The 12,432-nt window shown below is 43.7% G+C and overlaps 1 protein-coding gene across 1 annotated transcript in view; it reads right to left on the bottom strand.

Annotated features, from left to right (window-relative positions):
• Positions 1–2,715: 2,715 nt before the first annotated feature.
• The window catches only part of LOC310984605 (echinoderm microtubule-associated protein-like 6), a gene marked incomplete at both ends in the record, with an annotated part of 51,499 nt that continues 41,782 nt past the window's right edge, over positions 2,716–12,432 (bottom strand). Inside the window, 11 exons of the mRNA XM_083969857.1 lie at positions 2,716–2,740; positions 4,307–4,407; positions 5,350–5,503; positions 6,001–6,104; positions 6,626–6,788; positions 7,127–7,299; positions 7,949–8,137; positions 8,809–8,923; positions 9,863–10,020; positions 10,114–10,322; positions 10,401–10,574. Coding sequence (XP_083825983.1) covers positions 2,716–2,740; positions 4,307–4,407; positions 5,350–5,503; positions 6,001–6,104; positions 6,626–6,788; positions 7,127–7,299; positions 7,949–8,137; positions 8,809–8,923; positions 9,863–10,020; positions 10,114–10,322; positions 10,401–10,574 — 1,565 coding nt within the window. The remainder of the gene's footprint in view (positions 2,741–4,306; positions 4,408–5,349; positions 5,504–6,000; positions 6,105–6,625; positions 6,789–7,126; positions 7,300–7,948; positions 8,138–8,808; positions 8,924–9,862; positions 10,021–10,113; positions 10,323–10,400; positions 10,575–12,432) is intronic.

Here is a 12,432-nt window from a genome sequence, read left to right as displayed (position 1 = left end):
GGGTTCAGATCTGCTCGTTATAGCTGATGAAGCAGAGAAGGTAAATGACAATATTAAAAACATCTTAGAAGAATTAAAAGTATTTTCTGTAGGTCTGGAACACAGAGTCTGTATCACAGTGTTCTTGGTGTATTTAAATATCTCTGACGTCTGTGTCTCCATTGTCCTCAGAGAAATGCCAATGAAGCCAGTTTTACATCCAGTGGATTCTGGATTGGTCTGAGAGTTGAAGATGGAAAGTGGAAGTGGGTCGATGGAAGTGATCTGAACCTTGAGTAAGAGACACATTTCTGAACAATTTAAATATTAAAATCTCTCAGCCTTCATCTGTCCATCATGTTTCTCTCTCAGCTTATGGACAGAACCTGCTGTGGAAGGTCACTGTGTAATTTTATTCAAAAACCAAGAATGGAGATCAGTGAGATGTAGTGAGAAGAACCAGTGGGTCTGTGGAAACACAGCTTTATCTGTTTGAACAGTGAAGTTGAGTCAATATCAGTCGCATGTTAGATAATATCAACTTGTTGATAGATGTAAAATATGAGATATTAGATGATGTATGTGCAGTGAGTGTGAGTGCTGACAGCAGCATTGACCTCAGAGGGCAGTAAACTGTTGATCATCACTGACTCTGAATGAGCTTTTCTTCTACTTTGTTAGAGATGCTGTTGTACCACACTGTGCTTCTCATGTGTATATTAGCAGCTTGATGGAAGGGACCAGTGATACTGCTCAGTTTGCTGTTTGCTGTGTGCAACATGTGAGGTGGTTGGTGCTGATTGGCCACCGGAGGGAGCTGTAGTACCTCTCCACTCATGTTGTCTTGTGATGTAAAGAATAACTTGATGTGTAGGTGACAGTGAAGTGGAAACATTCATGTTTTGTTGTTTATGACTGAATAAAATGCTGCCACACAAAGTTGTTTTTGACTTGTTTTTGCAAATTGCTCCTTGGAAACTTAATCATGTTGAAAATATGAATGTTAATGAAGAAACCTAGTTATGAAAGAGCTCATCTGCTGCTGCTGAACAGTTTGTCAGATTGCATAGGTTCATTTTTCACCATGTTCACTTTACACATCATGTTTTGACTTCATTAAATACTCATTAATAAAAGAGGAACTAAAAAGGAAGAGAGGAAACTCCCTAGCACAACATTAGACAGTCTGCTAAATAAAGACACAGTCACAGTTTATTTGACCTCAAACCCACTGACTGATAGATAGATAGATAGATAGATAGATAGATAGATAGATAGATAGATAGATAGATAGATAGATAGATAGATGATAGATAGAACGATAGATAGATAGATAGATAGAACGATAGATAGATAGATAGATAGATAGATAGATGATAGATAGATAGATAGATAGATAGATAGATAGATAGATAGATAGATAGATAGATAGATAGATAGATAGATAGATAGATAGATAGATAGATAGATAGATTAGTGATCAGTAATAAACATTTATTTAAAAATGTCAGACCCTCACTCTCACAGACACACACATTTTAAAATAAATGTTATTACTTTTTTCTCGTAGGAAATGCACAACTTTATTCTGGTAAATGTACGAGTTTGGTTTGAAATGTGATTATTGATCAGACCTGAAACTGAAACATGAAGAAAATATTGAAATGTGCAAACTACAGTTCACACAAACACAAACACACACAAACACACAACAGGTGAGTGTTGATTTGAAACTAATATAGTTTATTGATCAGGAGCAGTGAGACACAACAACAGGTTGAAGTTTTAAACACGTTTAATAATTTCATCATTTCACTGTAAAACATTTTTAAACTTGACTCAGTTTGATATGTCGGCCACCAGGGGGCCTCACTCAGCTCAGCTCATCCAGCCAATCAGAGCTCAGAGCTTCATCATCTACAGAGGCCACGCCCACTTAGAAAAAACTAAACTAAACTAAACAGTTTGGACTCTGAGAATATCAATAATAGTCAATAATAATTCATATTCCCTTTAACTCCAGACACAAAGATGCAGCTTCAGTTGTTTCACAATTTATTCACACACACACTTACACACAGACACACACACAGACACACACACTGGTCACTGAATAAAACTCACTTCTATTAAATATCGATTTTCTACCTTAAATATTATTGAACATTATTTCATTTTTTGTTTTTTGTTTTGAGGTAGAATCTTTTTTTTTTTAAGTCTTTGTTTTTATGAACTGGGATCAAACAAAGATCTTCATCATCTTCATCACCACCATCCTCATCCTCATCATCATCCTCATCTTCATCATCCTATATAGACAGTAGCTGTGAGTCTGTAGCACCACTTTTGTAAATAAAGTTGTATCAAACGTTTGGTCAGATAAGAGTTTGTGATAAAAAGGCACAAACAGAAACGTCAAACAGCTACGGACGAAGCCGCGGGGTCAAAGGTCAAAGGTCAAAGGTCAACAAAGGTCAAAGAGTCCCGTTGTCTCGGCAACACGCCACCACACACACAGGAAGCTCAACACACTTTCACAATAAAAGCATCTGAAGGTAGAAAGAAGAAAAGAAAAGAAGTGTCGGTCGGTCGGTGGCCTCGGAAGTTCACTTCCTGTTCCCACGACGGTCCGGGTGGAGCGTCGGGAGAGTGCAGCATCACAGAGGGAGGAGAGGAAGAAGAGGAGGAGGAGGAGGAAGAGGAGGAGGAGGAGGAAGAGGAGGAACTCGGGTCGACTCACTGACACTTCCACACAAATAAACTGGAGAAAAGAAAAGAAAAGAGGAAGAAACAGTTTTAATGGGAAGAACCAGAACCAGAGGAAGAACCAGAGTCAGGAATCCGTTGTTCCCGATCGGCCCAGTTGTTCAAAAGGTTTTTAATCCGATTTGGATTTTGGATAATGGATCGGATCAAATCTTGAAAATGTTATTGTTTCACAAAGTACAGCCTCGAAAACAAAGACCTTTACAGATATCTGCAGTTGAGAGATTATTTCACAAAAGAGATAAGGTCAAATGAAACTATAAATAAGGTGATTGGAATTATTATGGATTCATACAAACAGAAGAGGTCTCGGCCCATCTCTGCTTTCTATCGAGCTTTGGGTGAGAGTAGGAAGGACTCAACACTTTATATAAAAGCAAAATGGGAAGCAGAACTAAAAATCCAAATACGAGAGGAGGAGTGGTATCATACAGGTGAGACACAATGTACATCAACAAATTCTTTAATATGGAGGGAGTTCTGCTGGAAAAACCTAACTCGCTATTTTATAATGTATTTTTATGTGTTAGTGTTATTATTGTTACTCTAACTTGTACCTTGTTTGTTGTGTTGTTTTTTGCCTATATGTGAAAACTCAATAAAAATCTAAGTGATAAAAAAAAGAAAATGTGTTGTTTCAAAACCAAAACCGGATTCTGTGATCCAGTCCTGGTTTTCATCTGGATCAAACCCTCAGTTTGTGTTGTTCAGAACTTTTCAGTCGGATCGGGAAAACTTTGATCCAGAACATCAGGATTATTCTGATCCAGCAGTCTGGTGGATTCAGGAACAACATGGGATTTAAATTAAATTCAAACTGGTTAAATAAACAATATTTATAATGTAGTGTGTATATAAACATTTATTGATTTATATTTGCCACCTAATGTTTAAACCATAACAGTGATTAGTAAATAAAGTTAACCTTTGAATATTCTACAACTGAAAATTAAATTGAATTTCCCCATTTTGACTCTCATGTCCGCCTGGATCTTATCATGAAAAAAACACTGCAGAATGGTCATACTTGGTGCTATCTTCTTCAAATTTGAACCAGGTGTTCATTGATAGTGTGCTTACAGACTCATACTTTCATTTACCTTTATGGATAAAGTCACAAAGGCTGTTTTTTTTTTTTTTTAATAATTTATTAATTTTTAGGCGGACAAAAAATCTAAATTTTTTGCACACTAACTAGACCACTGCTCTGTTCCAGTAATACCTGAAGTGTTTCTGACACTTTCACAAGAAACTCTACAGTGTCCCCTTCCTGGCAAGCCCTCATTTATGGATATAGTCAAAGTGTTCAGAAGCTACAGCTAAAATCATTGGAGAATTTTATGCGTTTTTGCTTCAAAATAGGGTGGGAGTGGAAGAGGTTAAATAAAGGCGATTTAATGTGTTTTCCATGTAAACCTCAATTTGGAATTACTATTTCCATGTAAACTCGAGCTTTGAACAACTGGGATGAAACTAAGACGGATTACGTGATCCTGGACAGAAAAAAAGGGATGGTTTTTATCCAGACTGCACCTTTAAACCAGCTGGTGTGGTCTCTCACCTGCAGTCGCTGCCTCCGGCGCTGATGACGAACTTGTCGTCGCAGGAGAAGCGGATGTTGGTGACGTGTGCAGAGTGGCCGAAGTAGCGCTTGTGTTTCGCCTGGAAGAGACGAGGAGGGGGGGGAGGGGGGGGGGGGGGGTTAAGGTCTTTGCACACTGACTCCGTTTTTTTCGCATGCGTTTTTCGTATCCGTCATCCGACAAAAAACGTTACGCGCAGGCTCCTTGCACACTGAGTCCGTTGCGTTTTATTCGCATGCGTTTTTATTTTGTGTTCCAAATTTCGGAGAGGGAGACAAAAAACGTCACGCATTGATGCACTTTGTGGTTCTCTCACTTGTTGAGAAATGGAAGAGAAACATTAAAAGCCAGTAGAGGATCTGCTGCTTGTTCATGAGCAGCGGAACTATCATGATCACTTCAACTGTTTATTATAGGATGTCGGTCCAGTTTGATAGATGTTGATTATTAGCTCACATATTAAACAGAAGACGAACAATTTCCATGATCCTGAACAGCGGCTGGTGCACACACACACACACACAGACACACACAGACACACACACAGACACACACACTCAGCAGTGAACAGCGGCTGGCGCACGCACACACACACACACACACACACACACACACACACACACACACACACACACACACACACACACACACACACACACACCCACTCAGCGGTGACCCCCCTCCCTCCCCCCCTCCCTCTCCCTCTCCAGCCTCTAAACTCTGATGTGATTGGTCAAAAGGCTTTTCACGGATGCGAAAAACGCATTAAATCGAACCTGATCCGAATTTTTTTATGACGGACGAAAGTTTGGGACTCGGTGTGTAAACATGATCGACACAACATGAGGTCAATTTTGTTTTTTTGACGTGCGGCAATTTCGGACGACAAAAACGGACTCAGTGTGCAAAGGCCTTTAGAGAGGTGATGATGTCACTGCAGCCATGATGTCACTGCAGCCATGATGTCACTGCAGCCATGATGTCACTGCAGCCATGATGTCACTGCAGCGTCATCACTTACAAACTTGTCGGTGCAGGGGAAGTCGAAGAGTTTGATGAGGCCGAAGTCGTCCCCCGTTGCCATGTTGACGCCGGCGTGAGAGACACAGGCACAGTTCACGTCGGCCTTCTCGGCGTTCCGGGGCCACACGCCGAGGACCTCGTCACCTAGGAAACTGGAAAACACACCACACGGATCAGGATCAGGATCAGGATCAGGATCAGGATCAGAGGAAGGACTAGACTACACCCTGGAGGTTCCTGTTCCTTTAGGCCTCACAGGGCCTGAAGGGCCTAAAGGACGCTTCGCGTCGGGCCGAACAACGCCTCTTAGCCGTGGGATAATGAGCATTAGAGTTCTCAACGGGCCTGAAAATTACAACCTGAACCGACCCGACCCGCGGGTTATTAACACAGGTTGTTCTCATAACTGTAGAGAGACTAATTTTTTCATGTCTTCACCCAGAATTTACTCAATGAAATTTTACTGATTGTTGTGCAAGTTGTGTATCTCAGGGTCGGAGGGGACATACAGATACACTGCTATGTTATCATTATGATCATTATGATCATTGTTGGGGGGGCGCATGGGAGTAATCTTGCCTAGGCACCAAAATGGCTGGAGCCGGGCCTGGTTGTACAGTTAGTAGAAGTAGTTCCTGGCTCCTCTCACCTGGTCCAGCTGGCCCAGGTGATCCTCTCTATGAGCAGCTGCTCCGTCAGGACTTTCCCTGAGGGAACCTCGTGGATCTGCCGGGTGTAGCTGCTGGTGGACACCTGGACAGGGACAGAGGAGGAGGTCAGAGGTCACAGCACCAAACTGAGCAGAAGTGCATGCACAGATATATATACTGACTAGATGGCGCCTTCTGCTTCTCAGCGTACGTCAACATGGCGGCCATCTTGGTCAGGGGTTTCTGACCATAGACATATAAATGTCTGACCAGCAGTCAGACCAGTCAGACCCTGTAGAACACATTTCAGTCTATTTATGCATGTGGGTGTGTGTCTGAGTATGGAAGTGTATGTTTAATACATTAAAAATTTTTGTTGTTGTATCATAAATGTATGTCTGACATTTATAATAAACCAAACGGCTTGAAAATCGGTTGAATATTCAGTGAGTTGTGGTGATGTTAATGGTTGATAGACCTCTAGTGCAGGAAGTAGACACGGCTTCCCCCTGACCAAGATGGCCGCCGCGTTGACGCATTCCACTCAATAGAGCTGCCTGGGAACACAGCACCTAGTCAGTATATACATATAGTATCTATGAAGTGCATGGAGCTGTTGTGGACCTGGATGTGTTTGCTGTCGGCAGAGAAGTCGAGCTGGATGACGAAGCCGGGGATGTCCTTGCAGTAGCCGATCCGGTTGAGGGACGGTCCCAGAGAGAGGTCGTAGAAATCCACCGCGCTTTCAACCGAACCCACCGCCAAGAACCGGTTGTCTGGACTGAACCTGGAGGAAACCACGAGGAGAGGACGGGGATTATTACACTGCAAAAACTCAAAATCTTTCCAAGAATATTTGTCTTATTTCTTGTCAAAATGTCTCATTTCTAGTCTAAACTAATCTCTTTCCACTTAAAATAAGACTCATCACCTAAAAATGAACTTGTTTTTAGATCATTTTCATTTGTTTCAAACTAATTTTCACTTGAAATAAGTAGAAAAATCTGCCAGTGAAGTTTTTTGTGTTTGCAAAGAAAAACTTGCTTTCACTGGCAGATTTTTCTACTTGTTTCAATACCCGGATACCCTGTAAAAAGTGGCAGATGTCAGCGGTGGACGTGGTACCTTATGTCCTGGATGGCCACGCTGCGGTCCCTCTTCTTGCCCCAGACTGTCAGCGAGTTGACCAGCAGGACGATGAACTCTCCGTTCTCCATGCCGATGGAAACCATCTCTCCGTTGGGACTGTAGGAGGTGCACTTGGCCGGGTGACCCAGACTCACCTTGTTCAGGAGTTTCTACCAGAGAAACACACAGAGCAGACGGTTGAAGCAAGGCATTATGCTCAAAATGTCCCCCCCAATATATAGCTAGCTAATAAAAAAATTAAAAATTAAAAAGTATCCCATGTGTTAGCGAATTAACCGTACTTTCCGGACTATAGAGCACCTGAGTATAAGCCGCACCAGCTAAATTTTAAAAGAAAATACAGCCTACATATCGGCCGCACTTGAATATAAGCCTCAGGTTTTCATGTTGTAACATGAGATATTTACACAGAAAGACAGTAGGAAGTGCAAGTCCACTCGCTTTTCCGTTGTTTTGGTTACGCTCCTCTTGCCTATGTGCATTTGTTTACAACGAACGAAGCCGGCGAAAAATCAATGAATGGAGCGGTGGATAACGTTACATAACATATACGATGTTACGGCGTGTGTGTTTGTGTCATCTTAACCGTCATGAACAAAAGATTACGGGTACGGAGCAGAGACGAGAGCTGGGACACCGGGACAGGGAAAAAAGTAGCGGCTTATAGTCCGAAAAGTACGTAGAGAGAGATTTGTTCCCCCCCAATGTTGACTCCATGGTTACGGCCTTGGGTTGAAGGCACAAGAATCAATCTACATCCTAAACTCTAAACGGTGAACCGGTCCTGAGCCTCCTCACCTTATCAGCCAGGTCCCAGATGCGGATGGTCCCGTCGTCGCTGGCGGAGATGAAGACGTCTTTGAAGGGATGAGTGGCCAAACCCCAGATCCCCCCCTGAGTGTGTCCGTTGATCATGGTGTTGGAGGCGGCGTTCTTCTCTCCCACTTCTATGATCTCTCCGTCTTTGGTTCCCACCAGGATTTTACCCTGGACCATGAGGAGAGACACTTCAGTTCCAGTCAAAGATCAAAGATCAGACAAGGTCACGGTAAAAACCGGTTCACACACATTCCTAAAGTCTCAGCAGTGGAAACATCTCTGTTGTGTTGGTCTGTGGTGTTCAGTGATTGGTGCCTGATGTGTGGTGCCATCTTTGTCGTTAGCACTTCTTGTCTCTGTTTTCATCTGATATCCACAGATACATCTGTCACATCACCATAGCTGGTAGTTTTTAAATTTTTTGTAACTGAGAATTACCATCGTTGGTATTACATCTGCCACTGTTGCAACTCTCATGTTTTATTTTCACTATTACCATATTTATTTATTATTATCAATACTTTGAATAATCATGCTACTTGAGCACTTTGCACTTTGCCTACCTCATACATGTTTCGGTATTGTGGTAAGTGTTGTCTATTGTCTAATTGTGTCTTTTTATGCCTCACCTTCGTATAGTAGCTTGTGGTCTGTGTAATTCTGTGTATTTTATTACTTTTATGTCATGTGTAGGGACTACAGGTGGAAATTAGCTGGGAGCTAAATCTGGTGCAACCATCTTTTCATTTTTTCCTGCAAATGATTAATGTAATTGCACACTGTCCCTTATTAAACTAATAAACTAAACTAAACTAAACCAATGATGTCATGTCCCAGACCTTCCCTCTGCAGACGGAGCGGACGTTCTCCACCGGTTGACCCGTCTCCAGCTGAAACGCTCGGCATCGCTTCATCTCCTGGTCCCACAGCTTCACGGCTCCGCCTTCTTTAGTCCTGAGCAACACACAACATGGATTTTTCTCTCTTTTTTTAATGCACTTCTGTTCTACGTCTCATTTTTTAATCAATTTAATCAATCAACATTCATGCAGACATGTCCCCAACAGTTACCCCTACTACTACACCCTTGACCTTTGGTCCCATAGTGGGACAGATCAGCTCATATATGGAAGGTATTGTGCATTTTATGATTGATTTCATCTACATACTCCAAGGTTTGATTTCAGACGTGGAACCACTGTGGTGGCTGACCTTTGGTGACCTTTAGGGGTCTTTGCATTTTTCCACATTACTCTCCATTGGAAACATATGAACATCTGGAAAGTAAATCACTACCAAGACATTTCTTCACCACTGTGGTTAGGAAGGTGTGTAATATCATATAATAAATTGTTGAAATTCAACTCCAGTGGGAAACCCCCTAAAAAACTACTCTAAAGCTGTGTTCACACCAAACGCGATGAACACGATTTTTTCGCGCGACAAATGAGAATCCGTCGCGCTATCGCTCGTGTTTTGACATGTGACCATTTTGTGTAAATTTGCGTCATCGCGTCATCGCGTGTCACAAATATTCACAAGAGGGCTTGAATGAAAGCTTAGAATGCCCCCTTTAAAATGATATCATACACATATTTTAAAGCACTGACAAATATCCTGAACTTCAGTCTAAACCAAGATATGTACTAGCGTCTAAAATGAATTTTTTCCGAGGGGGAAGTTAACTTCAACAGGTGATAACTGTAATTTAGCTGTGACTCAGGAAGGGTTATCATACCAAAATATCATCTACAGACATGGATGTTTGCATAAATTATTAGTAACCTTTGCCACCTTGAGTGGTACTGAAATCTGGTCTGGCCCATGGACTAACTACCAAGGTGGAGGCTCAAATGAAGATGAAGCCTGGTGAATTGTGGGTACTCTACTCACGGTCGCTCCTTCCCCCCCGTGACGATGAGTCCGTCCCTCAGGGTGGTGTACATGGTGAAGACCGGGCCGCTGTGCGCCTTCGCCACCACCCGCACCAGGAAGTGCTCCCTCCACACGTACACATCTCCGTTTATAGCACCGGTGAACGTCAGGTTGTTCTGGAGACGAGACAGAGAACCAAGTCACTGCAGAGTCCAAGGAACGTGGACACATTTTAACGAGGAGAGCTTCGAGATCGGTCTTTATCTTACAGCACCAAAGGCCACGGACAGCATGGTCTGCATCCGGCCGTCCTCCACCGAGCCGATCACACCTTTCTTGTACACGAGGGAACCTCCAACCAGAGTCCAGAACTTGATGTGTTTGATTCCCACCGACACAAACTGGGTGTCAGAGTCTGGTCTGAACTCCACCACAAAGATTCGCTCAGCGTGGCCCCCCTTACTGGTCACCTTGGTGCCTGGCAGAGAGGTCAGAGGTTAGCATTATCCTTTAAGTAAACATTCGTAAACACTCTCCTCATTTCAGTCATTGGTACCTTCCTGCCACCTCCACACCGTGATGGTGTGTTCAGGCTCCACTCCCACGGACAGCAGCAACTTCCCTGTAGCGCTGAAGTTGACGTAGCCAACGCCCTTTGCATGCGAACAGCGGAGGATGGACAGTGTCTGCTTTGTCATGGCGTCCCACACGTGGATGGACGGGGCGAGACCTGTGGGAGGGGCCAGAGTCATAGAAACTAAACAGCTGAAGAACAACAAAGGTCAGGTTTAAGGTAGCACGGGAACCAAGGAAGCTAAGGATCACGGTAACAAAGACCCAAGGTTTCAACAAGCAAAGGAACGAGAAGACCAAGGACTAGAATGACTGATTCCACAGCAGACTGTGTCAACCCCGGGGGTGCCGGGCCGTACAGCATCAAGGATCCAAGGCATCAAGTACCAAAGGTCATAAGGACACTGGGAACTGTGGTGCCTGGGACCTGATGTCCTAACGCGGCCCAGGAACCAAGGAGTTAGGACACGGAGGACCTGAGGTGTTGAACAACTAAGGCCCTGAGCATCCTTGCAACTGTGGAAGCTAAGGATCATGGTAACAAAGACCTAAGGTTTCAACAAGCAAAGGAACCATAGGACCAAGGACCTAAGTCATTAGAATGACTGATTCCACAGCAGACTGTCAGTACGTTTACATGCAGAGCTTAATCGAGCTATGCTCAAAATTCGATTTTGGCGTCTAATCGGACTTCTGTCCGTGTCCCAGTTTACATGCAACTGACCGGAAAAAAACGAATAACTGACGGGGTCCGCCCCCTCATGCGTCGTCACTCGTTGTTTCAGCGGGTTAATACTAATACTTACTAATAACTTAGTAAGCTTAATAATAAATTCTCAACAGTTCCCGACCAGACGCACATCTGAGAATAGGATACGGGCTTCCTTTCTTCCTCTCTCTCTCTCTCGCTCTCTCTCTTTTTTAAATAAAACACTCTCTTGCTGGTGGCGCTGTGTGAAATGCATTGAATCGGCGCTGATGTTGAGTTTTTTTCTTTACTTTGCCGGTTTCGGGCGGCTTCTCTGCTCCACTTGGTGCCGTCTCTACTGTTGTGGAGCAGCGCACATGCATTGTCCAGCTTCAGTCCGACTAAGGTGTATACATGACGGAGAAAACCGAATTCCAATCGCATTATCTGGGTGTCTTAATCGGAGTTCTCCAACTCTGATTTCAGTTGTCCAGTTATAGTTGGATTAAGTCAATAATGCGTTTTTTTTCAAGTGTCATGTAAACGTACTGAGTGTCAACCCCAGGGGTGCCGGGCGGTGCAGCATCAAGGATCCAAGGCCTCAAGTACCAAAGGTCATCCTTGCAACTGTGGAAGCTAAGGATCATCGTAACAAAGACCCAAGGTTTCAACAAGCAAAGGAACCATAGGACCAAGGACATACGTCATTAGAGTGACTGATTCCACAGCAGACTGTGTCAACCCCAGGGGTGCCGGGCGGTGCAGCATCAAGGATCCAAGGCATCAAGTACCAAAGGTCGTAAGGACACTGGGAACTGTGGTGCCTGGGACCTGATGTCCTAACGCAGCCCAGAAACCAAGGAGTTAGGACACAGAGGACCTGAGGTGTTGAACAACCGAGGCCCTGAGCATCCTTGCAACTGTGGAACTAATGATACAAGCGGAACAGCGGGAACAAGGAGCCAAAACCCAGAGTGTCAATAAGAGACAAACAAACTGAGGATGGAAGGAACAGGAACAGGAACCTGGGGAATCAGAAGGAATCAAGAACCTAGGAGGTCGAGAGGGAACCGAGGAGAACCAGGAGCTAAGGAACTAAACAGCAGAGGGTTTAGGAACCAAATACCAGGGGGAAGGAACCGACCAACTGAGGAGCAACAGAACCTGTGAACTAAAGGTGGAATGGAAGCAAAGAAACCAAACGGGTGGAGGTGGTGGTGGGGTGAGGGTGAGGGTGAGGGGGTGAATGGAGTAGAACAAGTGAGTGATTGTTCTTTTCTAAACTCTGTACTCACACATTCACAGTATTAACACCTCAGGCCGCGAT

Source organism: Trachurus trachurus (genome assembly GCF_905171665.1).
Source record: "Trachurus trachurus genome assembly, chromosome: 1".
In the NCBI taxonomy this organism is placed as follows: domain Eukaryota; kingdom Metazoa; phylum Chordata; class Actinopteri; order Carangiformes; family Carangidae; genus Trachurus; species Trachurus trachurus.
Note: the sequence above shows the minus strand (reverse complement) of the source record. Positions and strands in the feature narration are given on the sequence as shown.